The sequence below is a fragment of the Microtus pennsylvanicus genome, chromosome 11, assembly GCF_037038515.1.
Source record: "Microtus pennsylvanicus isolate mMicPen1 chromosome 11, mMicPen1.hap1, whole genome shotgun sequence".
In the NCBI taxonomy this organism is placed as follows: Eukaryota; Metazoa; Chordata; class Mammalia; order Rodentia; family Cricetidae; genus Microtus; species Microtus pennsylvanicus.
The window spans coordinates 52,260,340-52,286,178 of record NC_134589.1 but is presented as its reverse complement, the minus strand read 5'-3'; the positions used below and the strand labels follow the sequence as shown (position 1 = coordinate 52,286,178).

Below are 25,839 nucleotides of genomic sequence, written 5' to 3'. Positions count from 1 at the left end.
ATCTCCTTTTCATTTTTTTAAAAAGATTTATGTATTTATTGCATATACAGTGTTCTGTCTGCATGTACGCCTGCAGGTCAGAAGAGGGCGCCAGATCTCACTATGGATGGTTGTGAGCCACCATATGGGTGTTGGGAGAGCTTTTAACCTCTGAGTCATCTTTCCAGCCAAGTATTCTCTTTTTTTAAACTAAAATGTTCTTAACCTCAAGAAATATTGGCTGAGACCCATGGAAAATCTTAGGGTACTCTGCCTCTAAGAAGTCAGCGTAACCTGTACAGTGTCAATGGCATGAATTTTGTTTGAAAACAGTGTTTTTTTCAGGCAGAGTCTCATGAAGCCCCAGCTAGCCTGGAACATACTAGAGAGCCAAAGATGACCTCAAATTCTAATCCTCTTTCTAAGAGCTAGGATTTTTAGTGTGCCCTACCAGCCCTAGGTGAAAACTGGTTTTTTAATAGCAATAAAATAATTAGTTATGTACTTTCTCCTTGCATGTCTGGCTCTTATACCTTGAAATTAAGTAAAGACTGTAATTATTGAGAAGATGTATTTTTAGATAATTTTACTCAAGTTATACGGTTTATTAATTTGATGTCAGCTATGAGGTTATCTGTCATTCATTTACATTTTGGGGGTGAACCCAAGGTTTTCTAGTAAAAATTGTAATCAGATAGACATTGTCATGGAGGAAAAGAACAATGATAGTTAAAGCAAAATAAGATATAGGAGATTTTATATGTATACTAAAAATGGCTTGTGAGCAAAAAGCAAGATTTAATTTGAAGAGAGTGCTATTTTTGGACAGAGATATTTAACATCATAAAGATTTTATTCTTCTAAACTTAACCCATAAATGTAACCCAATACATACTCTAATAAAAAGAGGAATGCGACTATTTTAGAAACTAAAAAAATTGTTTAAAAAATTCTTATGCGAAATACTTTTAAAGAAAGCCAGCGATTTTTTTAAAGAGGGTAATGAGGACAATAATTAAAACAATTTGGTTCTCACACATGACTGAGTCAGAAGAGCGAATCCAAAACAGCGCTTTGCTGGGAGATTTCTTCATTATAAAGATAGCAACTCAATAATGTTGGGGTATAGCTGAAGGTAGCATGCTTGCCTAGCATACACACAGCCCTGAGTTTGATCTCCAGCAGTGCAGAAAAATAAATAAACTAACAAGATCAGGTCGACTTGCTTGCAGTGTATTTAAAACTTGCAGAAAACACAAGTTGACTCTATAATTTTCCTTACGCCACAGTAACTGCAAATGGATTTAAGGCCTAAGAATAGAGGACAGAATCAAGCAACCTGGTGTGGACAATTCTAACCCAGCACTCGTGAGGTACAGGCAGCAGAGTCAGGACATCAGGGCCATCCTCAGAGCAAATTCAAGGCTGGCCTGGGCACAGAAGGTGCCGTCGCAAAACTGCGCGCACACACATATATCTGTTCTACAGTCAAGCATTGATACAAAAAAATAATGTCACATCTTAAACTTTCCAGAGAATTCTACTTTCACCTTAAAAGGAGAATAACTTAAAGAATAAAATTATATCCAAATGTTCAATTCTTTGTGATACGTGTTTTAAGATACTGTGAAAGCGAAGTCCTATTTCCATTTTTGTAAACACGAAAAATCTCCATAACATAGGTATTATTAAATACAAACAAACCCGGGCTCGCCAGACATTTGATGACTGTCTTTGAAGCAGGAGATAAAGGCCAGAGTCAGGGAAAATTGTTTTCAACCTAGAATTACAACCCTAGGCAAACGCACAAACATGAAGGGAAAAATTGGTTGTTGCCAATCATGCAGGAACTTAAAAACCTTAACTCCCATGCATCATTTCTTGGAAAACTACCAAAGGATGCATGGTACCAAAACAAAGCCATAAACCAACGAAGGAAGTCAGAGGAACAGAATAATAAATAATAAGAGGGCTAAGGTGTAGCTCAGCAGTAGAGCACTTGCCTCTCAGGCACAAGGTCTTGGGTTTAATCCTCAGCATTGAAGAAGAAATTAAAAATTCAAACAAATAAAAAAGAAACTCAAGGAAGTTCCGAAAGACTGTTCTGAAGCAGACCCGAGGCAACGCCTTGACGAAGCAGCTTGAGAAACTGTGAGCATAGGGAGGGCAGGGGGAGATATTGCTGAAGGCATTTTATTAGTTGGTTTGTAGAAATGATGACAATGAACAGTGTGATATCAAAAATAAATATTAATTATTAATTCCAAAATGACAAAATATCATGCAAGGAAGGAAAGAGCCACCTCAGGCCCCTCATCCAGGTCAACAGTTTCCATGCGTCAGATGGATGCCCAAAACCCTGGATGGTATTAAGCCACAGGCAATACTTTTTTCTTATAAATCCATACCTATGAGAAGTTCAATTTAAGAATTAGGTGCAGCCAGGCTCGGGGGCACATGACTGCAATCTCAACACTAAGGAGGCTGAGGCAGGAGAATTGCCACAAAATTCTAAGCCAGCCTAGGCTCCAGAGTGAGAGGATGTCTCAAAAGGAGGGGGGGAATTAAACATAGTATTAAACATAGGAAGAGATCAACAGAATAATTATGACAATATACTGTTGTAAAAGCTAAGAGTAGATTCTGTCTCTTTTGAAGAGTCACAACAGATAGGTGTAGTTCTGCCCACGGTGGAGGAGGAGCTACGTAGCACCGTGAAATGACTCAGCAGCTAGCAACATAGCCATCAACAATGAAAATCCATCACAGCAAGAATTGTCCCAGCTATGTGCGGGGCGGAGGGCTTGACTATAGACCAGGACATCTCTGGTAGTCTAAGTATATTCTCCTATGTTTTCACACTGGAGCGGTTGAATTTGTCTCTATCGTAAACATCAGGACAAGCTCACTGGGGCAAGTACACTGCCAAACAACACACCAAACTAGCTCTTTGTGTTTCTTTCTCATCTTGACAGAATTTTAAAAAATAACTTGAAGGTAAATTATCAAATTTTGTCAGTCAGCAGGATGAAATTGGACAACTCCTGAGGTTGCTCTAATGAGCCTATTTTAAAAAATAAAATTAAAAATAATCTTTACAATGATGTTCTGCCTTGGCAGAATTTTGTCAACAAATTTCAAGAGCACCAATTTTATTTTACTGATAAACAAAACCTTTTTCAAAATCCATTTGGGGGATTACCTTTCTTTAAAAAAAAAACAAAACTATTTTATAATGTATTCATTCCCAAACATGTAATAGACGTGGCCAAGTGAGGCCAGCTGAGGGCGGTGCTGATAGAGCAGAAGGAACAGACATAGTGAGAATGGGAAGGGGGAGGAGAGAGAAACATGAAGCACAAAAACAGTAGGCAGGCGCCCTGTCCAGTTCAGGGCTGGGGAAGTCCCTCCCTCCTACCCACAGGGTGATAGCACAGCCCTTTCAACAGGGCACCAAGGACATCTGGAACGCGTCTGCCAACGTGCAATCTCTGAAGCTTGCCTGGCCATAAAATGTGATAAAAGCCCATTTGGGTTTCGGAGTTTAAATATTTGGAATATAAGGTGGGAGAAGCTCTTGTAGGGTCACATGAATGCTATTAGGGCCTGGAAGGCTCCCAGGACTGATAGGTAACTTGAGGACTGTCGGGGACGTCTCAGAAGAAGGCTTATCTCAAGGTTGGAACCAGACCTTAGCGTGAAGGATAAGCCCGAGAAAGCTATCTCTACTCCTGGGGGTGCTAATAAGTTTAGGAGCCGAAACTGTCTCCAGTTTCTTTATGGGTTTAATCAGCTCAGACTTTTCTTTCTTATCTATTATTTACTGAGTTGAGGCAATTTTATCCTAAAATCACAAAATGTATTGTGAGGTCCTTATATTTCTCTAAAAAAACTACTGCCAAAGGACAGAAGAGACTTCTTCTGTTTGGAAGAAATGCTTAGCTGTTGTCTGGGTTTCAGATAAATCTAGGTCATAAATAATGTCCCAAGGTTTGTTTCTGTTCTGTGTGTGCGTGTGTGTGAAACACGCTATAGAGAGAATGGAAAAAGCATTTCCAATGGGGTCAGGGAGATGGCTCAGCTGTAAAGGCCCTTGCCACCAAAGCTACCACAGAGTTCAAACCCTGGGACCCACAGGACAGAGGAAAGCTGTCCTCCGACCCCCACACAAGCTCCACATACAGACAAACAGCTGTCCCCTGCAGACAGTTCCAGCAGGCATTTATCTTCACCACGTGGGCATCTCATCCCATCTTCTAGAAGGTGAGCACTGGGGAGGGATGGAACTGACTTCACAGTTTGGGACTAAATCTCTGATACAAAACAACTTAAAACGGGAAAAGTTTGGGATTGGAATTAATCCTGTGTTTTGATTTGTTTTTTTTTTAAAGTTTTGGTGGCATTCTGAATGCAATTTTTCAGATTTATAGATTTATTTCGTGTGTGTGTCAGAGGACAACTTGTGGGAGTCAGCCCTCTCTGTTCATAACTCGGGCTCAAGAGATGGAGCTGTGAGCCCCACGCCCGCGCTGGCAGCAGTACCTTTAGATTCAAGCCACCTCCCTGGCCCCACGCTCCCATATCCATATTAGCCCATGACTGTCCATTAGGGAGACTCCCTAGCAGAGAACCTTTGAGGATGTCCAGCCTAACAGAGACTACATCTTGTAATTCAGCCCTATTGAGTGCCTGCAAATGTTATAACCAATTACAACTGTATTGTCTATAATAAATATGTACCTAGTTATAAATCGGTTTATATAGTATATAGATAACCAGTTATAATATAACATTGACCTAATATTCCTTCTCTTCAGAATCTCAAATCAATTTAAAAGGCAATCTAGGGGCTGGAGAGATGGCTCAGTTAAGAGCATTGCCTGCTCTTCCAAAGGTCCTGAGTTCAATTCCCGGCAACCACATGTGGCTCAAAACCATCTGTAATGATGTCTGGTGCCCTCTTCTGGCCTGCAGACATACACACAGAGACAATATTGTATACATAATAAATAAATATTTTAAAAAAGAGGCAATCTAAAACTTTAAGTGTCTTTTGGGAGGGGTGGTGGTAGTTGTTGTTTTGAGACAGGACCTTGCTGTATGACTTGCCCGGCCTGGAACCCCCTATGTGGACCGTGCCCACCTCTGCCCCCCGGGTGCTGGGATTAGGGCATATACCACTAGGCCAGGCAAGGGTTATCTACTTTATGTGTGTGAATGTTTTGCCTGAGTGTATATATGCATATCATGTGAGTGCCTGGTACCAAGAGAGATCAGAAGAGGGTGTCAAATCCCTTGGAACTGGAGTTACAGATAGTTGTGAGCTACCATGTGGTGGGTGCTGGGAACCAAACCCAGGTCCTCGGCTGAGCCATAACTCCAGCCATAAGAGGCAATCTTTATGGCTCTTTTTGTCTCTACCTCGTGCCACAGCTACAAAATCGAGAACCTCACCAGCACCTATCGCTGGCCAAACACTTATTCCAAACCTCTTGTCTTCCTCCTCACGCTGTGCTCTCTCACGGCTCCTCATCTGTGTGGCTTCTAGTGTTCCCGTTCCCCCAGCTAATGCCCGACCACTTCCTTTCTGTGCATCAATTGCCCCTCCCTGGTCACACCCCTCCAGTTGTCCTGCCTGACCCTGGACCTCCATCTCCCTTCTGCATTTTTGTCCATCAAATATGGATATTATGAGCCAAAGCCAACACCAGAATGACAGCCTAGGAGTTCAGGGGTTGACGTTCACCACAGGGCACGGTGATGACAAGACATGGCCCAGCCCATCAAACTGAATCTGTCTCCCGGTTAGGAGAAAGCTGGCACCGCAGAAGGTTCAGTCTCTGAAGACAGGCGCCTCACAGCTGTTCTGTCGGCTGACAGAACGACAGGGTAGCCTCTTGGGGACAGGGACTCTTGACACTTTATACACCCCGTGCCTGCCTCAGTTCCCAGCGCATGCACAGTGCTTAGCTTGTCTGACTTGGAGATCTCAGAGTGTTTTGTTTTGTTTTGTTTTTGAGTGCAGCCCACGCTGGCCTTCAACTCAAGACTCTCCTGCCTCAGCATCCTGTACTGGGGTTGAGCCATCACACCCGGTGTGAACTCACTGTATATTCTTAATAATTAATGAACTAGTTGCCTTTTTAAAAAATGAAGGGAGAGAGGACAATCTTAGGAAAACCCAGACTAGGGATCAAGGTTTAGACGACTTAGCTGGGCTGTCACAGCCATCTAGTGGCCGAACAGTGACATCACCAGCTTAGTGCGTTAGTGAAGTGTTAAAACCATGGTTTTAACAATTGTCTATTTGCTTACTTTAAGTAAGCTGTAAAGACAGACTTTTATCCCAGTACTGAGAACTGAACCCAAGACCTCAGTCCCAACCTACGTAAACTAAATTAAGGAGTGATAACACATCTTTACTCCTAGCACTTGGGAAGCAGAGGCAGGTCGGTCTTTGAGTTCAAAGCCACCCTGGTATATAAAGCAAGTTCCAGGACAGCCAGTGCTAGGCCAAGAAACCCTGTCTCAGGGGGAAAAGAAGAAGCTAAGTGTCGGGGAGTCCATCTGTAAACCCAGAACCATGCTGAGGTCAAACGATCACAGTGCAAAGTCACACTGAACTACACAAGGAAAATAAAGCCAGACAGCAGAAAAGATACGGACAGGGAGGGGACACAGGGAGGAGTTAAGTCCTTGGGAGACTGCAAGAAGATTGGCACCAAGGACAAGCAGAAGGTGCTGAGGGAGGGGGGGTCCTGTACTTGTCAAAGTTGACATCCAGCATGCCCGCCTTCTCCTGGCTAATTCGTAAGAGTGGCGTGTCCAGCCGTCGAATGCAGTCCTTGTCCAGCGTTGCTGTCCACTCCTGGAAGGTTTTCCGAACCAGCTCATCGATGGCTTGAACCATCTGCTGATAGGTGTGGACACTCTCCTCTCCAGTTCCAATGTGGGGCAGGAAATGGGCGCCAGCCAGGCACTGAGGGAGGGAGAGTGGAGCCGTTTATCCAGACCTGCAGTGGGCATGCACATACGCACGCATGCGCGCGCACACACACACACACACACACACACACACACACGCACACCCTCGGCCCCAGAAAGGAGACCGAGGCTGGTGAGCTAGAGGAGGGACTGCACCAGGGAGGGAGGAAGTAAAGCCCTTTGAAGAGACTCAGCGCGAATGCCTAAGAGTAGAGGACAGTCCCAAAGAACAGGGCAGGCAAGGGACATCAGAGACCAGGGATCTGAGGGTTTGTTCCTCCACTCTCTCAGAGTCAATCAGGTGATGGCAGGTAAAGAGTCAAAAAGCTTTCCCCGCCCCAACACCCTTCTGCCCACCCCCACCCCCCACCCCCGGTACTGGGTGGATCCTGTCAGCCTGCTAGGATTATGAGCATATTCCACCATGCCTAACACAAAAATTGTTGTTTTAAAAGTCCTTCCCTCATCCTTGTTCCGTTGTCCCTGTTCTTCCAGAGAGAGCAGGCTCTTGCTGCCCAGGTCTCTGGGTCACCAGGTTTGGCCCTGATCTGTTACTCTAACTTCCCAGATGCTAAGATGACCTTTGTTCCACAAGCCACTCCCGCCACCTCTGCCAACCAAACCATGGCTGCCCCTCCCCTCTTCCCACCTAGTCTCTGGACATAAATCCTAAGGACCCTGTCGGGACTCAGCACCCCTCAGGCTGTACAGCCACCACACTCACTCAGGCCACAGCACTGAAGACAGTTAGAAGGGCCGACACTCACATTCATGACTCGGTCGATGCGGCGCCGCAGAATCCGCACCCAGTGGGCCTGTCCAGAATACTGAGCCATGTACGGCTCCAGGTACGGCCACTTCTTGTTCAGCTCGCGGTTCACCAGGGCTAACTCGCTATTGAACAGCATATAGAGGTCGACGGCCTTCTTCTCATAGGTCCGCATGATGGCCTAAGGGACAAGATGACACACTCCATGCAAGTGGGTCCCCTCCATCTCCCCTGACAGCCACACACAGTGGCCTCATTCTTCAGAGGAATGGATGTCACGGAAGCAGAAGGTGGAGCAGAAGAAAAATCAGCAATCAAGCAAGAGGGGAAGGACATGGAGGAACTAAGGGCAAGGGATGGGCCTCTGAGGCAGGGGTGGGGGTCGCACCTCCCGTGTAGCCAGCCTATGGAAGGTGTCCAGAAGCAACACTCCGTGCTCTACATCCCGAACCAACTCAAAGGCTGAGGTGATCAAGTTCTGGGTCATCACCTCCAGATCCTTGACACCAGCACGGAATCTGCAAGGTCAGGGAGGCACAGAGAAAAGTGAGTTCCCTCATCTGCCACCCAGCGCCATCGCCAGTGTGCTGTGCATCAGACCACACGCCATGACGCTGTTTCACCATGGACAAGGCTGGGAGACGATCCTTAGTCTTATTTACGGATAAGGAGGTACAGGCATCTGCTCGTATGGATTTTCAGGACATTGCTCGGTGTTCTGACAGGTACACTGGAACCTAGAAACCGACCAGCCACCTCTCCTCTGGCCTTCCCACCCTAATCTGTTCCCACAGTCTTCAACTTGCAATCTTTCTGCCTCTGCCCCCAGATCCTGGAGTTCCCCGGTGCACACCGAGCCTCTCCTCCTGCTCTGGTTCCCCGCCTCCCTGCCCGGCCCGGCCTCAGCCTGTGAGCCCTCACTTATTGTAGTCTTCATGCCAGGAGGTGTTCTTAACGTCTAGGATGCCTCCACGAACGGCTCGCAGCATCTGCAGATTTCTATGAAAGATGTCTTCGATTTCAAGCAGGTTCCGTGTGATCTGTGGCCCCTGGGCACCAAAGAAGCAGGGAAGGGGACCCTGCTTACCATCTTCCCACCGGGCAAAGTGGTACTGACATTCGCAAACCTAAAAAGAGATCCAACCGTGTGAGCCTTCTTTCTCTTCTGAACCCAGGCCTCCTGAGTTCTTCAGCTTGTCTTCAGAAGTTCATGAACGAGAGAGGACCGTCCTGATTAAGGACACTGGGGTAAATTTTGCCTGAAGGATGAACTATGAGATGCTTAGGCAGTGATAACAGGCAAAATCCAAGAAGAAAGAGGTGGTAGGAGGAGGTCACACATGGTGCAGAAGGAGTCAACATGCCAAGTTCCAGGTTTAGACTCTAAGTGCTTGGCTCCTTATGGGCACTCCACGGTCTGCTGTGGCTTTCATGTCCCCACCCCGGCAGTGTCCCTACCTCAATGAGGTCCTTGAAGCCCTGCCCCGGCAGTGTCCCTACCTCAATGAGGTCCTTGCAGCGCTGCACAAAGGCATCTACTTGAGCAAATATGCTGGTCTGGTCTAGAACCCAGCCCCGACTGGAGAACCTGTAGGAGGAAGAGGATGAATTAAATCAGAAGCAGAAAAACACTACGGATCAGTCTGTCCATGCAAAACTGAACTGTGTGAGCCTGGGTTCAGACAGGAGACCCCGAAGAGCAGATTCCCTGAGCCCTGAGAGAAGAGACCCAAGGTGAGCAGAACCATAAAACAAACACAGCCTCAAGTTCTAGAAGGTGGGCTTGCAGATCATGTAGTCATGGGAGGAGGAAAGGGCCACATGAGGCTCTTGGAAGGGGCTAGAAGGGGACCTCAGGGCTAGGAGCTGAACATCTACACTCAAACAGAGCCTAAGCTGGGGGTAGAGACTCCATAAAAGAGGGGGACGTGAGAAGTGTGGGAACGTCAAGGATAAACACGGATGTTAGGGGCCGTCGTACTGGGTGTGCATCTGTACGGCACGCAGGTAGTGATCCTTCCAAGCGTGGCAACAAGAAATGCAGCCCTGCAGGTCCTCCTTGCTGGAAGAGACGTAGCCCTCGAAGATCCGGTCCAGAGAGATGGAGTGGCAGCACAGGCGGATAATTTCGTTGCTCATCTGCAGAGGGAGCCCAAAGCCTCAATTCCAGCCTTCTCCCCACCACGCCCTTTCCTGACTCTAACTGTGCCTCAGGCCTTGGTTCCTGGCTCCTGAAGCCCATCTTGCTCCTCCAGGCACTCCGTATCACACGCCTCGTTACAATCTTTGCTCTGCCCTCAGCCCAGCTCAGCAGTTACGCTGCTCTGGCTTCAGCGATTCCTCTATCACCCTGTGTCTCCCCCTGAACGCTCTGTCTTGATCATTCCTGCTCAGGAACCGAGTTCCTTCCCGAACCAACCTTCCCATACACCACTGCAAACTCAATTTGGAGAAAGAAGAGGTCTTTCCCCTGCACAGACTCAGCCCAGATCCTTCTTGCCTGCTGACCTAGGCTCACTCCCACCTCATCCTGCTTAAGCCATCTCAGCAAGAAGCAGAAGCCAGGCCCATCCCTAAAGACTCAGTATCAGTCTGAGCTGCAGGGCAGTATTGGTTCCTTTCTACCATGTGTCTGCCAGGGGATCAGCCCTGCCCTCACGGCCGCCCCACCTCATTCCTGCTCTTGGCATCCACACACCTTCCAAAACAAAGAGGCTCAGGGATCAGCCCTGCCCTCACGGCCGCCCCACCTCACCCCTGCGCTTTGCATGACACACCTTCCTAAACAGAGAGGTTAGCCTTTCCCGCGTGTTGTAGTGGGGGGAGTTGACCCAGATGATGCGAATGAGACTGATCAGCTTTGGGAGCTTATCAGAGATGTCCTTAGGCTTCATGAAGGCCAGCTCCTGGTAGGGCTCCCTCAGGATTGACAAGAAAGTCAGGTTTGACTGAGCTTGGCGAGAGCCATCCTAACAATAGAGAAAGCAGGAGAGACGGCTCAGTCGGTAGCATTTGCTGCTGTGCAAACAAATGAGGACCTGAGTTCAGATCTCCAGCACCCATGGAAAAGCTGGCTACAGTGGCCTGTAATCCAGCACTGTTGGCAGGAAAAGACAGGCAGGTCCCTGGAGTTTGCTGGCCAGCTACTCTGCGCAATAGGTGAGCTCCATGTCAGTGAGAGACTCTCTGAATATAAGGCTGGAGCGATGGCTCAGAAGGTAGGAGCACTTGCTGCTCTTGCAAAGACCTACACTTTCTGCTGCCAGCACCCACAATGACAGCTAACACCATCTCTAAGGCCAATTCCAGAGGTCCAATGCCCTCTTCTGGCTTCCTAGGGCACCGCATGCACATAATAGACAAAACAAATAAAGTTGAAAAAAAAGTGAAGAACAATTGAGGGTGATACCCAGTGAACCCCTCTGCTTCCCACATGCACACACACACTTGCATACACCCACACAAACATGTGTATAGAGCACTCACACAAAAATTCATATCTTCCGTCCATCTCGAGCACATCCTCTAGGCAGCCCTCCAGTAAGCTCTCTCCAAGAGTTATCATTTCAAAACCAGAGTTCGCTCATTCATTTTCTTTTTTAAAATATTTATTTTTATGTGTGCAGGTGTTTTGTCTGCATGTATGCCTGTGTACCATGTTGGATCCCCTGGAACTGGAGTTACACATGGTTGTGAGCTGCCACGTGAGTCCTGGGAACTGACCCCAGGTCCTCTGCAAGAACATCTAACATTCTTAACCTTTGAGCCATTGCTCTAGTCCTCACTTGCTTTTTTTTTCTTTTTCTTGCTTTTTTTTTTTTTTTGAGATGGGTTTCACATAGTCGCCCATAGTCTGGGGGAACATCACACTTGTAACCAAGGATGACCTTGTATTTCTGATTGCCCTGCTTCCACATCCATGTGCTAGGTGTAGTTTAAAAGAAAATGGCCACCAAATGAGGTAGCACTATTAGGAGGTGTGGCCTTATTGGAGGAAGCGTGTCATGGTGGGGGTGGGCTTTGAGGTCTTCTATGCTCAAGCTGCACCCAGTGTCACAGTTCACTTCCTGCTGCCTGCAGATCTCCAACACCATGTCTGCCTGAATGCCATATCCCACAATAATGGCAATGGATTAAACCTCTGAAACTGTAAGCCACTCCAATTAAATGTTTTCCTTTATAAAAATTGCCATGGTCTTTGTAGGAGCCTAGGCAGTTTGGATGCTCAACTTACTAGACCTGGATGGAGGTGGGGGTTCCTTGGACTTCCCACAGGGCAGGGAACCCTGATTGCTCTTCGGGCTGAGGAGGGAGGGGGACTTGATTGGGGGAGGGGGAGGGAAATGGGAGGCGGTGGCGGGGAAGAGACAGAAATCTTTAATAAATAAATTAATTAAAAAATAAAAAAATTGCCATGGTGCGGCTGGAGAAATGGCTCAGCAGTTAAGAGCACTGACTGTTCTTCCAGAGGACCCGGGTTCAATTCCCAGCATCCACATGGCAGCTCACAACTGTCTGAAAATCCAGTTCCAGGGGATCTAACACCTTCACACCAAGGCAGATAAAATAAAGATAAATAAATCATAAAAAATTAAAAAAAAAACTGCCATGGTCATGGTGTCTTCTCACAGCAACAGAAACCCTAACTCAGACAGCTAGGATTGCAGATATAAACCATCATGCTCAGTTATTCAGAGCTGACAACTGGCCCCAGGGTTCCATGCATGCTAAGCACTTGACCAGTAGATCAATGTTCCTTCCCTAGCCCTTCATGCCCTGTTTCCTATAAAATCCCCCAAGCCCAGATCTGGTGTCTGCTCCAGTTGAATTAAGAACTCTGTACAAAGTGGATGTTCAGAGCTATTGGTGAGATGCCTGAGCATGGCTCTCCTCCCACATCCACTAAAGTCACCCAGTCCCCTTACTGTCCCGTTCTCAGTGAGGCTCTTAAACTTCTGTTCATCACAGCTCAATTCCCTCAATATCTGGTTGTAATTTTCACCTGGGAAGAAAGGTCTTCTTCACCCATCACTCACCTCCGGGGAGACCCAGGGGCAACACAATCAGCTTGTCGTAGGGAATTTAGTTTTTACATGTTTGTTTTGAGACGCTCATGCTATCTCTAATTCCTCTTTTATGTAAGTCCTATTTTCTCAGCTGCACTGGAGGGCTGCGCTCACTGAGGGGGAATCGCCTTTTCCTTGCTGACCAATTGGATGTCTTCCTACCTAAACAAGTGTTGCACTGTTTAGGGGTGACGACAGAAGGGCACATTCAATACAGATGTAGCTTGTAAAAATGTGGGGGGCAGGTAAGATGACTCAGTGGGTCTGATGACCTGAGTTCCAGCCTCAGACCCCCACGGTTGAAGGGGAGAGCCAGCTCCTGCGGGTTGGCTCTGATTCGCACTCTGTGGCAAGCCTGGGGTACACGAGACCCTGTCTGAGGACATTGAAAACAGCCCCCAGGGACCTTTACCTACTGCTCATGTCTTCTAGTCCACAGTGCTGGGTCAGTCTGTGCCTTGTGGTTAGTTGCCTGCCTCCCGCTTCTTACCCCCTCCCCAGATCACCCCAGCCACTGCCCACTTTCCCTAAACTCCCAGTCTCTGCTCCCCTCCACCTGGATCTGCTGGGCCAGTTTCATAAAGGGCGGTAGGTAGGAGGACTTGGAGAGCAGCAGGATGGACTCGATGTGTTTCACTCCCTGCTTCACGAGCTGCTTGCTGATGCCAGATAGGTCCATGCAGCGATTGTGCCAGAACTCGATCTCCTCCAAAGGACCTAAATTTTCCCCCGTCTCCACAGACTCCTGAGCACTCAGCACCTCCTTGATCTGCCGGGTCCAGTGAATCATGGAGGCTGCGGAGGAGAAGGGGGAACATTTCCTGCTGCTGAGCTGAGCCCTCGATGCTCAACAGCTGGAGCTGCCTTCCCCCCTCACCCCTGCCCTCACCCCTGCCACTCACTCTCCAGGCGCTGGACCAGCTCCTTGTCCTTCACCACTACCTCAGGGTTCATGTTAATGGCTTCTGCAGGGATGTACAGGACGGTGTGACCCTCCAGCTTGTACCGAGTATCTAAAAAAGGACCAGGAAAATTCCAAGGGTGGGCTTCGCTGTCTCTGTATAAATTATAATTGATGATCAATGGGGGGGGCAGGAAGTATAGCCCCCCTCAAGTTGGCTAACTCTGTGTATCCACAGGCTTCACGGCTTCATGTCTACAATTCAAAAAAAAAGCCCCACTGTTTTCAATGTCCTCAGACAGGGTCTCGTGTATCCCCAGGAATGCCACAGAGTGGAAATCAGAGGCCAACGCGCAGGAGCTGGCTCTCCCCTTCAACCGTGGGGGTCTGAGGCTGGAACTCAGGTCGTCAGACCCATTGAGTCATCTTACCTGCCCCCCGAATTTTTTGCAAACTACATCTGTATTGAACGTGCCCTTCTGTCGTCACCCCTAAACAGCACAACACTTGTTGATATTGTATAGGGGGCTATGAATAATCTAGAGGTTATTTAAAGTACATGGGAAGATATACGGAGGTTATATACAATTACTGCACCATTTTCTAAGGGGCTTGAATATCCACAGTATCTAAAACCAATCCCCACAGACAGCAAAGGCAGCATATGTATTTTAGGAGAACAGACAGGAGTAACTATGACTCAGACTTCTTTAGTATAGAGAGCAGAAGTAACAGAAGCCAAGTGGCAAAGCTCCAGGAGGTCTGTTAAGAAATTTCCATAAAATAATTTCACTATCTGCGCCACATCCTCCTCAATACGCACAAGTCCCCAACTGCCCCTCCCAGCGCCTCTCTCTCCTTATGCTTCATGTACTCAGAGCAGTCTCCAACTCCAGTTTGAGCAGGTCTGAACAAGTTCTATATTAGAAAAGTGTATCTAAATTAGAAGGCAATTTTTTGCAACAATACTATATTCAGCATTGACCAAGGCTTTGTTTGGCAGTGTTGAGGATCAAGCTGCAGACCTCAGACATTTCAAGCAAACTATACCTCTGAGCCCCCTCCTGTGACTAGTCTTTATTATTCGGAGATACTCAAATGTTCTCTTTGTTGCTGTTTTGGTTTTTGTTGTTCTATTTTGTTTGAGCCTGCCCTGAAATTCACAGAAAGAGAGAGAAAGATCTTCCTACCTCTGTCTCCAGAGGACTGGGATCAAAGGCCTGAGCCACTACATCCGACCCTCTGAGGAGGTCTTTATTAATTATTTATTAATAGGAAATACTTTACATTATGATACTTGAAGAAAAAGAAATCTGAGACAGTATTTTATATGATACCCCAAACAAAAGGATAGACAGACACTGGATTGGACAAGGGTGGCGCACGCCTTTAATCCCCGCACTTGGGAGGCAGAGGCAGGTGGACCTATGTGAGCTTGAGGCCAGTATGGTCTATACAGTGAGTTCCAGGACAGCCAGAGCTAAACAGTAAAATCCTGTCTCAAAAAACAAAAACAGAACAAAACAAACAAAAAGAATAGGCACTGGATAGAAATGACTTATTTCGTTTTTAATACTTTTTAGATTTACTTATTTAATGTGTATGAATGTTTTGCTTACAAGTATGTCTGTGTACCATGTATGTTCCTGGTACTCACGGAGGTCAGAAGAGGCCATCAGATCCCCGGAACAGGAATACAGTTGAGTACCATGTGAGTGCTGGACATAAAACTTGGGTCCTCTGCAAAACCAACAAGTGTTTAACCACTGAACATCCCTCCAGCCCTACTTTTGTTGGTTTTGGTTGGTTGGTTGGTTTTTTGAGACAGAATCTTACTATGTAACTCTGGCTGTCCCGAAACTAGCTTTTGTAGACCAGGCTGGCCTCAAACTCACAGAGATCCACCTGCCTCTGTCTCCCAAGTGTTGGGATTAAAGGCACTGAACCTGAGCCAGATTTGTTTTTGAGAAAGATGATCTAAGATCATCTTGAATTTCTGATCCTTCTGCCTCTGCCTCCTGAGTGCTGAAATTACAGACATGTGCCACCATGCTGGGCTCCATTCTTTGTTGCTCTTCTAGTTTCCTGTGTCTTTTTTTTTTTTCGAGACAGGGTTTCTCTGTAGCTTTTTGGTTCCTGTTCTGGAACTAGCTCTTCTAGACCAGGCTGGCCTCGAACTCACAGAGATCCACCCGCCTCTGCCTCCTGAGTGCTGGGATTGAAGGCATGCGCCACCACTGCCTGGCAAGTTTCCTGTGTCTTAAGCTGGTCTCAAACTCACTATGTAGCCAAGAATGACGTTGAATGTCTGTTCCTCCTACCTCTACCTCCCGAGGGTTGGAATCACAAATGTGTGCACTATCCTCGGGTTACGGAAGGTGGGGATCCAACCCAGGGTTTTGTGCCTCTAGCAACTGAGCCACTGTCCGAGCCCAAGTCAGGATATGTGGAAGCATATGCTTGTGCTTTTGTGCACATACATGTTTAAGCACATGGGTACCACATGCATGTGGATGGTCCACATGGTAAGATTTCATTTCCAAGAGTCTTTTAAAGGCATACATGAAACCCTGAGTTTGGTCCTGAGTGCTGAAAAGGCATTCTTTTGATATTGATTTGAGTATAAATATTAACAGGGTTGGTGGTGTGGATCGATGGTGAGTGTGTGATTAGTGCATGGGAGGCCCTGAGTGTGATCCTTAGCTCCATCACCAAAAACATAAGAAGGTGAATGAGACGCATCACCCAGCCGCCTTGTCACCCACCCTGGAGAAGTCAGCTGCCCCAGCCTCAGGCTTACCTGTCAGGCAGGCCAAAAACCTATGCAGATGTGAAACAAAGTGATTTCGGATGCTCTCAGGCCAAGTTGTATTCATAAAAATCTGCGGGACATAGACACCAGTGAGCAGCCGAAGCAAAGCTGGGATGTAGGCGCCCCGCACTGTCCCGTACTGCACAGTTGTCTCAAAGTTCTCCGGGGTGATGGGAACAGGAGCTTGCCGGATGAAGTACACAATCTGATTCTGAGTCTGCAGGAAACAACAGATCCAAGTTCAGTCTCCAGGACCCACCAAGATGCCCAAAGAAATCCAAGGCTCCCCTGGGGAAAGCCAGGCTGAGCTTTGTCAATGTCCCTACCTCCTGTCCTTCCCAGGGATGGAGATTCCACACCCGAAGATGTGGGGAGGAAATGGACAAAACACGCCTTAAGGGTACAGACTCTATTGTGTTCAACTTGAACCACAAGTCTCACTATGTCCAGCATGTATAGATGGCCAATAAATGCTTATCAGGTGAACAGGTGGATGGACAGGAAGAATAGGTACTTCTTCCAGCCACGGAAAAAGAAGGGAGAAAAAAAAGAGATCAAGAAGGAAAATTGCAAGTAAGAAATAATTATCGTCCGTGGTGGCACACACTTTTAATCCCAGGCCTCAAGAGGCAGAGGCAGGCAGATCTCCAAGTTTAAGGATAGCCTGGTCTACAGAATGAGTTCTGAGACAGCCAGGGCTACACAGAGAAACCCTCTTGAAAAACCAAAAAAGAAAAAATTATCTAAGATTTCTCATTTCAGTTGCTTTTCCCCAACCCCAGGATTTCAAATTGGCGTGGAACTTCCTGCACAGCTGAGGACAAGCTCTGGGTGCAGGGTTTACAGTGCACGCGTCGGCTTCACACCAGGCTTCGCTTTGCATCCTCTTCCCCAGTTTCCCTTCGCACTCAGCTTTACCCACGCAAGGCTCTGCTGTGGCTACATTCAGAACCTTAGCTTTGCTCGGTTATGAAACAAAACCAAAAGATGCTTTGCTCCAGTAACCGTCACAGAGATGAAAAGGTTTGACCAGCACACACACACACAGAGATAAAGGAGAATCCTGCTATTTTTTAAAGGTATTACATCTAATTTTGTTTGAATTTAATAGAATAAAAAGAAACTGAAGTTGATACAAGGATTGCTAAGCTTCAAATAAATGTCTCTTCACCCAGAGAGATCTCCAAACGATCCTTTGTTTCTCTAGTGCCAGGGACTGGTTATTGGATCTCAAACATGCTAAGTACATACTCTACTGGGAAACTACATCCCACCCAATTTTCCCCATTTATTTATTATTAGTGTGTGTGTGTGTGTGTGTGTATGTGAGAGAGAGAGAGAGAGAGAGAGAGAGAGAGAGAGAGAGAGAGAGGGAGGGAGAGAGGGAGGGGACAATGACAATTCGGGGAGTCAAGTCTTTGCTTTTATCGTGGATTTATGGGATCAGACTCCGGTCATCAGGTTTGTATGTAAAATACCATGATCTGTTGAGCCATCAGCTGTGTGTGTGTGCATGTTTGTGTACACATGTGTGAGTTGTTTTTTGTTTTGTTTTGTTTTCCCCGAGACCAGGTCTCTGCTATGAAGACATGACTTGGAACTCGCTTGAGCCCAGACTGGGCTTGCAAGAATTCTGCTTCTGCTTTCCAACTGCTAGGACTGGAGCAGGGGCCACCACTCGCCGTTCTCTCAATTTTTAATTCCAAAAAAAGGCGATTCATAGAAAAATTTCAAGGAAAATAAAATTAACAAAATAGGCTTTTCACCTAGATTCAACGTTAACACTTCGCATGTTTGCCTCCTCTCTCTACACTGGAACCTGTGAGCTGCAGGCATCCGGACACCACACCCTTAATACATGGTCTGTATCTTCTAAAAACCCCTAGCACTGTAATTATTGCACTAGAAAATTAACCTATGCAATATAATATATGCCCATATTGACTTTTCTCCAGTAGTCCGTTCATATCCAAGCCAGGATCATACATGGTCATGTCTGATTTTGTGGTTGCTACTGTTTGCTTTTGTTTCTGTTCTGAAACAGGGTCTCACTATGTAGCCCGGGCTGTTCTGGAATGCATTGCTACATAAAGTAGAATGGCCTTCGACTCACAGGGATTCCCCTGCCTCTGCCTCCTGCCTCCCACTTGTTGAGATTAAAGGTGTGCATCATCATGATGTCTGGCACTGTGTGTGTGTGTGTGTGTGTGCGCGCGCGCGCGCGCGCGCGAGAGAGAGAGAGAGAGAGAGAGAGAGAGAGAGAGAGAGAGAGATTGTGGGTGTTTGGGGTGGGGTTTTTTTTCTTTCTTTCTTTTTTTTATTTATTTATTTTTTTTGAGACAAAATTTCATACTCAGGCTGGCCTAGAACTCTCTCTGTGGCCAATACTGGCTTTGAACTCATAACACTCCTGTCTTTGTCTACCACACCCTCCTTTCATTTCAACAATTTCCCATCCTTTGCTATCCTGTGTGCGCGCGTGTGTGTGCGCATGTGTGTGTGTATGCGTGCGTACTGAGGCAGTCTTACTAAACTCCCAATACTCCAGTTTCAGCCTCTCATGTGATGGATCACAAGCACGTGCCATCATCCCCAGCTTTTTCTTTCTTTCTATGTTGTTCTATCAATCTCCTAAGAATCAAGCCAGATGTTTTCCAAAATATCCCTTAATTTGGATTTATCTGATTGCTTGTTACTAGGTTGAAGTTAAATGTTCTCTGTAGAAAACCAGTTGACGCTCCCCACGAATTGGGACCCTTGAGCTTAGTGCTGTAACTAACACACACGCTGACATTAAGCGTGGGTAACAATGGTAAACAGCATCAGTGTGTGCTCTGGACTCCCAGATGCAGTTTCCTTGGCGTTTCAGGACAGTCCTTTGTGTGCTCTTTCGGAGACCACGCCACACTGGCTCTCTCCTCCTCCAGTTCGGCTCTGCCCGTCCCTCAAGTCTATCCACTTCTGATTGTGTCGTGTCTTCGGCCTTTCCTTTCCCATGCGCTGCGGATGGTGACAGCGTCTCAGCCACAGCTATTCAGGTCTTCTGGTTGGTGACATGCTGCTTTTTTCATCCCTAAAATCCAGAGTCTCCCTTTCATCTCGTTCTCACCTTTATCATCCCGTCTGCTCTTTCAAACGACTCAATTCATGTTCATATCAAGTTGCACCGTCGCACGATGCTGTTGTGAGGAGTCTCTTCTCTTCCTCCTCTATGTGCTTTGTTCTTTTTCCTTTGTCCTTGATATAATGTGCTCGCCGTTGCCATGCAATTTCGCCCCATTTTGCTCATGCCTGAACAGCTTTGTCAATTCCCTCTTTTGGCTCTAGCACACTGTGGGCGACTTCTTGATGTCCCACTGTGAGAGACCAGTTTATTTTGCCTCTTGAAGTTAAAGCGAAAGGATTAGGTATTTTATATTTTATTCACTTTTTTTTTTTTTTTTTTTTGTAGCTGAGAGACCCATGTGAGGAGGGCGAGTGGTTAAGGCTAATTTAAGGCGACAGCAAATCTTTGTTAAAACACAAAATCTCTTAGGAGATTTTGGGACTGCTCCAAGGTCCCCTCCATCCAGCTGTGGCCAAGAGGGGACTCTGCTTCAGTTGTCCCTTGGTCACCCATTTAAAGTGCACGTCTACTTTTAAAATTCACTACATTTGATTATGCCTTTGTTCTGTATTTTGTAGATTATGTGTGGCTTTGTTTTCACGTTTTGCTTTCTGCTCCTTTTTTTCAGATACTGGGTGATGGATTTGGGAGGTGGGGAAGAAGAGTTCATCTTGGCTAATGGAGTGAAAGGGCACAGCCCAGCATGGTAGGGACATGGGCATGGCAGGAGGGAGCACCCAACAGTCACATAGTATCCAAAGTCAGGATGTAAAAAGAAATGAATCTTTTTTCCTCTTTCTGTGAATGGTTATTTTATTTGTTTGTTTGTTTCAAAACAGGCTTTCTCTGTGTAGCCCTGGCTGTCCTGGAACTTGCTCTATAGACCAGGCTGGCCACGAATTCAGAGAGCCTCCTGCATCTGCCTCTGGAGTGCTGGGATTAAAGGCGTGTGCCACCATTGCCCAGCCCACATTTTTTTCTTTTGAAAACAAAAACCTTTTTCATCACTTTTGGGTTTGAGCATCAACTATTCATAGATAAAAGCTTCTTTTGTCTTGGTTCAACACGGAATGCTAAATATCACCTATCTGCTTTCATGTACGTGATCCTACAAGAGCCAAGCAACAGACTTTTCCCAGCATTTTATTTTTAAATGTTTCAGAAGGAAACAGAAGAATCAGTGCAGTGAGGTGGCTCAGTAGTTAAAGGCACCGGCCACCAAGCCCAGAGACCTGGTGCTGTCCTGGAAACCCATGAGATGCAGAGAGAAATGACCCCCACAAGTTGTTCTCTGACCGCCACAAACATGCGCGTTTGTGCACACACACACACAAAACACACACGCTAAATAAATAAATAAATGGAAGTTTTTAATTAAAAGAATTGTATGAGAGTGATCCCCACCATCCAGACTCCACTACTGAATTCTGACTACACTGCCTCCATTTGCCTTTCTCTACCCAGGTCCACCACCTCAGCATCTTTTTCTGCACATCTGCTTGCTCTGTAGGCCTTGGGCACCTTCAGCTCCCTGGAGGATCACAAGGAAAGTGGGGTACCCACCTGCACAGGCATGCCCAGCTCCAGTTTCAACCCAAAAATAGGGTCAATGAAGATGGTGACGGCAGGTTCGGAAGGATCCTGGACAAAGTGTTCCAGAACAGCGTCATGCTCCGCTGTCCACTCGGCATCTGCCAGTCCGGTCAACATAGCTCGTGAGAGGAAAAGGGGCTTCTACAGAGAGCAGAGAGACACATGCCATCAGCGCTGTGAGGATAAGCCATTCTCCCCTCCACAACTGTACACCTGACTTGGGAGGGGAGCAGAGATGCCAGAAAGCTGAGGAAGACTGAATGATAGGTTTCAAGCTTTTGAAGGAAGGAGACAATAGACTCCCCTGCCTCCGAGAATGAAAGCGGAGTGTGTCACAGAGGGAAACGATGGGCTATTATCTTCCCCAAATATTTCCCTTCTGCCTGTGGCTGTGAGAATGCATTCTCTAGCATTTTCAGCTTCGGAGGGAAAGATGAATTAAGGGAACAAGGCTATCAGCCTGGACCAAAGAATTAGGAGCAATGAGGTGCCGGTGTGGGGAAGGGATGAGGTCAGCAGCAGTTTCCCCTTCCGGGTGCTGCAGGGTGAGAGACTAACAGTCAATGGGCACAGCAGTCAGGCAGAATAGAGGGGCACGTGAAAGGAACACAGTGATTAGATGGAACAGAGACCCTAACTGTGGAGAGGACACGGCACATCTGGAGAGCGCAAGGCAAAGAAACTGGGCAAAGTGGAGACGTGGTGCTGAAGACTGGGAATGCCACCCTGTCCTTCCTTCAGCCTCCCTGGAAGATGAGGAAGAATCACAAAGTTCCCCCCAAAAAGGAGATAATAAACAATTTTCTAAATGCTTTCCTGAACAGGGTGTGAGTGAACCAGTGAGAAAGCCCAAGCCCAATTAATATCAGGCCAAAAGACAGACAGGGCACATCGGCTTTCTAAAAATGCAATCATGAAAACATGTCTGTTTTACTTGAAATCAAAGAATATAAAAATAACAAAGATGGGGCTGGAGAGATGGCTCAGCAGCATTGACTGCTCTTCCAGAGGTCCTGAGTTCAATTCCCAGCAACCACATGGTGGCTCACAACCATCTATAATGAGATCAGGCATACATGTAGACAGAATACTATATACATAATAAACAAATAAATCTCTTTTAAAAAATAACAAAGGTATCATTTATTGTATATTTTTGTTAATATGTACTAAACCAACACTTCTTAGTCTGGATATAGTTTTAGACTTTTTTGTTTTGTTTTTCAAGACAGGATTTCTTTCTCTGTTGCTTGGAGCCTATCCTGGAACTAGCTCTTGTAGACCAGGTTGGTCTCGAACTCACAGAGATCCGCCTGCTTCTGCCTCCAGAGTGCTGGGATTAAAGGCTGCACCACCACTGCCAGGCATAGTTTTAGGCTATTAAGGGCATATTACAATCTGGCTGGGAAAACTTTGTCTTATGTATGAGAAATATGACCAATGTTCTTTTCTCTTAGCGTTCCTATTCATTTAATTTCTCATTTTTAGTTTATGTGTGTGAGTGTTTTGCCTGCATGTATGTCTGCACACTGCTTACGTGCCTGGGACCCAAGGAGGTCAGAAGAGGGTGTCAGATCCTCATCAAACAGAAGTGACGGATGTGGCTACTGGGAATCAAACCCTGGTACTCCGGAAGAGCAGCCAGTGCCTCCTAACCACTGAGTCATCTCTCCAGTCCCAATCTTAGTATCCTTATTTATTCTTATTAATGTTTGGTAGCTCCATGTACAGAGATCCAGCTTGAGGAAATACTGAGTACTTCAGTGTGGGTGTCCTGGTATTCGCCACACTGTTACTATGAGAATACAATACTGAAAACAACAAATTGACCAAGAATAGCAGTTTAACTTAAGGTACTTGTGTCTATAGGACACACATGGCTACTAAAATGGTATCTGGGAGACTGTAGCAAGAGAATTGAAAACTGAATACCGAGTAAGCTGTGCAGTGGGACCTGCCTCCAGGAGACGAGGGCTCCAAGCCCTTGGGTGTGGGCTCACTCGTCACCTTGTCACCCTAGCAGGCTGGGCTCAGCCAAGAAGGCAGCAAGTGTGAGGCCAGCTGGAGCTCTCCCGGGAGTGTGGGGCTAGCCTAGGCTACAGGCCGTTTCAAACAACCAACCACAAAATCTAAAGGCAAGGTACAGCGCTTGTGTAGCGCCTGGGTTTGGGTCCCAGCACTGTGGGGAGGGGATGTTGTAATTGGCTGGGTTTGTGCATTTATGCTGTTTTACTTTCTCGTTGTTTGCTTGCTTTTCTTTTGTCTTTTTGGTTATTTGAAGCAGAATCTGGTTTTATCCATATAATCCTCTTGCTTCGGCTTCCCAAGTACAGCGATGGCAAATGTGTGCTACTTCAGCTGGCATCACTTTTTAGTGGGTAGTCATTGGTCTCTTTTCCTCTTTTACAAGAGGAAGGTCGCCAGGTGGTGGCGGCGCGTTCCTGTAATCCCAGTACTTGGGAGGCAGAGACAGACAGATCTCAGTGAGTTCGAGGCCAGGATGGATTATTCAAAATGAGTTCCATGGCAGACAAGACTGTTACACAGAGAAACCCTGTTTCAAAAAAAAAGGGGGTGGGGGGCTGAAGAGATGGCTCAGAGGTTAAGAGCTGCTCTTCCTGTGGTCCTGAGTTCCATTCCCGGCAACCACATGGTGGTTCACAACCATCCATAATGAGATCTGGCGCCCTCTTCTGGCATGTCTATACATAATAAATAAATAAATCTTAAAGAAGAAGAGCACAAGGTCGGCACACTTTTCCTCTCACCTATGTAACTACAGGCAAGGCTACATCCTACTTGGAATAAAGACACGGCTTAGTGCCCATTGCTCATGGTGACTAGGGCAGACTCTATCAACTCCTCAGTCGAAAGAGAAGGGAAGAGAATATCTTAGAAATTACTAGTCAAGTAGAACAATCTCTACCTGTTGGTTCAATGTTCAACTTCTTCAGATGTCCACCCATAAGACCAGTAGATCAGGGTTGACCCAAAGTGGAGGAAAAAGAGGGTGCTCGGATCATCGAGTCCTCTACTCATGAACTGGCTTTGTGGTGAGCAGGTCACCATCAGGGAGAGAAGTGGGAGGAAGTGACAAACTGGAAGGAATTCCTCCTACGTTGTCCTACCCACCACTGAGGCTTCGGTTCCTTGGTTATTGGGAGGAATGTGATCCTTGGGGGAGGTGCGAACCTACCACATCTATTGAGGTATCCAATTCTTTCCGTACTTCAGGTTCCTCTAGGAGGTGCTCTGGGGAGAACCAAGATATAAAAGTGAAGTCAGACACAGGAACCACATTACCCAGAAATCCCACTTCTAGATTGTCTCTGGAAATCCTACTTCTAGACAGTCCCTGGAAATCCCACTTCTAGAGAGTCCCCCGGAAATCCCACTTCTAAGAAGATAGTCCCAGAAATCCCACTTCTAGATAGTCTCAGAAATCCCACTTCTAGATAATCCCAGAAATCCCACTTCTTAGAAGATAGTCCCGGAAATCCCACTTCTGAGAAGATAGTCCCGGAAATCCCACTTCTAAGAAGATAGTCCCAGAAATCCTGCTTCTATAGTCCCAGAAATCCCACTTCTTAGAAGATAGTCCTGGAAATTCCACTTCTAGATAGTCCCCGGAAATCCCACTTCTAAGAAGATAGCCCCAGAAATCCCACTTCTAAGAAGATAGCCCCAGAAATCCCACTTCTAAGAAGACAGTCCCGGAAATCCCACTTCTAGATGGTCCCGGAAAGCTTGAGAGCAGAACTTGAGGAGTCTGCTGATGTCCACAGCAGCACTGTTCACAATGGGGATGGTTAGAAACGGGCAAGGGCTGTAGCTCAGTTGTCCATTACCTGTCGAGCATACGTGAGGCCCTGGGTTCCATCCCTAGGACTGAGGATGAAGGTGGGAGAAGACAGGGAAAGAAGAGGAGCAGAGAACAGCCCAAGTCCATTAGAGCTATAGTCAAATAAACAGAAAGTGCTATCTATCTACAGAGTGCTATTAATCACTGTTAAAACAAAATGAAGGTTAGACTCACGCTACAACATAGTTGAACCTTGAAAACTTTATGCTAAGTAAAAAAGAAGTCAGATATGTCAAAGCACATTATTGTGCAATCCCACCTACAGGAAATGTCCAGCAAAGAAAATCTATAAAGAGAATAGATTAGTGACATTCGGGATCTGAGGTAGAGCTGCTAAATACAAGGTTCTGAGTGCAGGGTGAGTTCTTTCCTCGCATGGACAAGGCTCTGGGTTTCATCCCCAGCAACCACAAAAGAATGAACCATTAATTAGCCATTTAAGCCAGATGTGGTACTCATGCTGGTAATCCAAGCCCTCGGGAGACTTAGGCAGGAGGACTGCCCTGAGTGCCAAGCCAATGTGGATTACAAAGTAAATCCTGCCTCAGAATAAACAAACCACCAGCAGGGCACACTGGGTCACCCTGTGATCCAACACTCGGAAGACAGTCAGGAGAATGACACAAACTTAAGCACTGGGTGAGATCTTGTCTCAAAAGATAATTAAATGAATAAAGTAAAGAGAGGACCTAACTAGGAATCTTGAGAACCCGTGTGAAGCAGAAGGCAGAAGTCCAAACTTCTGTAATCCCAGCTTTGTCACAGGG

At 46.5% G+C, this 25,839-nt stretch overlaps 1 protein-coding gene across 1 annotated transcript in view; it reads right to left on the bottom strand.

Annotated features, from left to right (window-relative positions):
- Window positions 1–25,839, bottom strand: part of Dnah2 (dynein axonemal heavy chain 2) — a 129,700-nt gene that overhangs the window by 93,593 nt on the left and 10,268 nt on the right. The window contains exons 3-14 of the mRNA XM_075992044.1: window positions 24,407–24,462; window positions 21,181–21,351; window positions 16,500–16,728; window positions 13,701–13,811; window positions 13,355–13,593; window positions 10,510–10,701; window positions 9,714–9,871; window positions 9,233–9,320; window positions 8,654–8,859; window positions 8,121–8,250; window positions 7,731–7,913; window positions 6,744–6,958 (exon numbers count right to left, since the gene is read on the bottom strand). Of these exons, the coding sequence (XP_075848159.1) occupies window positions 6,744–6,958; window positions 7,731–7,913; window positions 8,121–8,250; window positions 8,654–8,859; window positions 9,233–9,320; window positions 9,714–9,871; window positions 10,510–10,701; window positions 13,355–13,593; window positions 13,701–13,811; window positions 16,500–16,728; window positions 21,181–21,351; window positions 24,407–24,462 (1,978 nt within the window). The remainder of the gene's footprint in view (window positions 1–6,743; window positions 6,959–7,730; window positions 7,914–8,120; window positions 8,251–8,653; window positions 8,860–9,232; window positions 9,321–9,713; window positions 9,872–10,509; window positions 10,702–13,354; window positions 13,594–13,700; window positions 13,812–16,499; window positions 16,729–21,180; window positions 21,352–24,406; window positions 24,463–25,839) is intronic.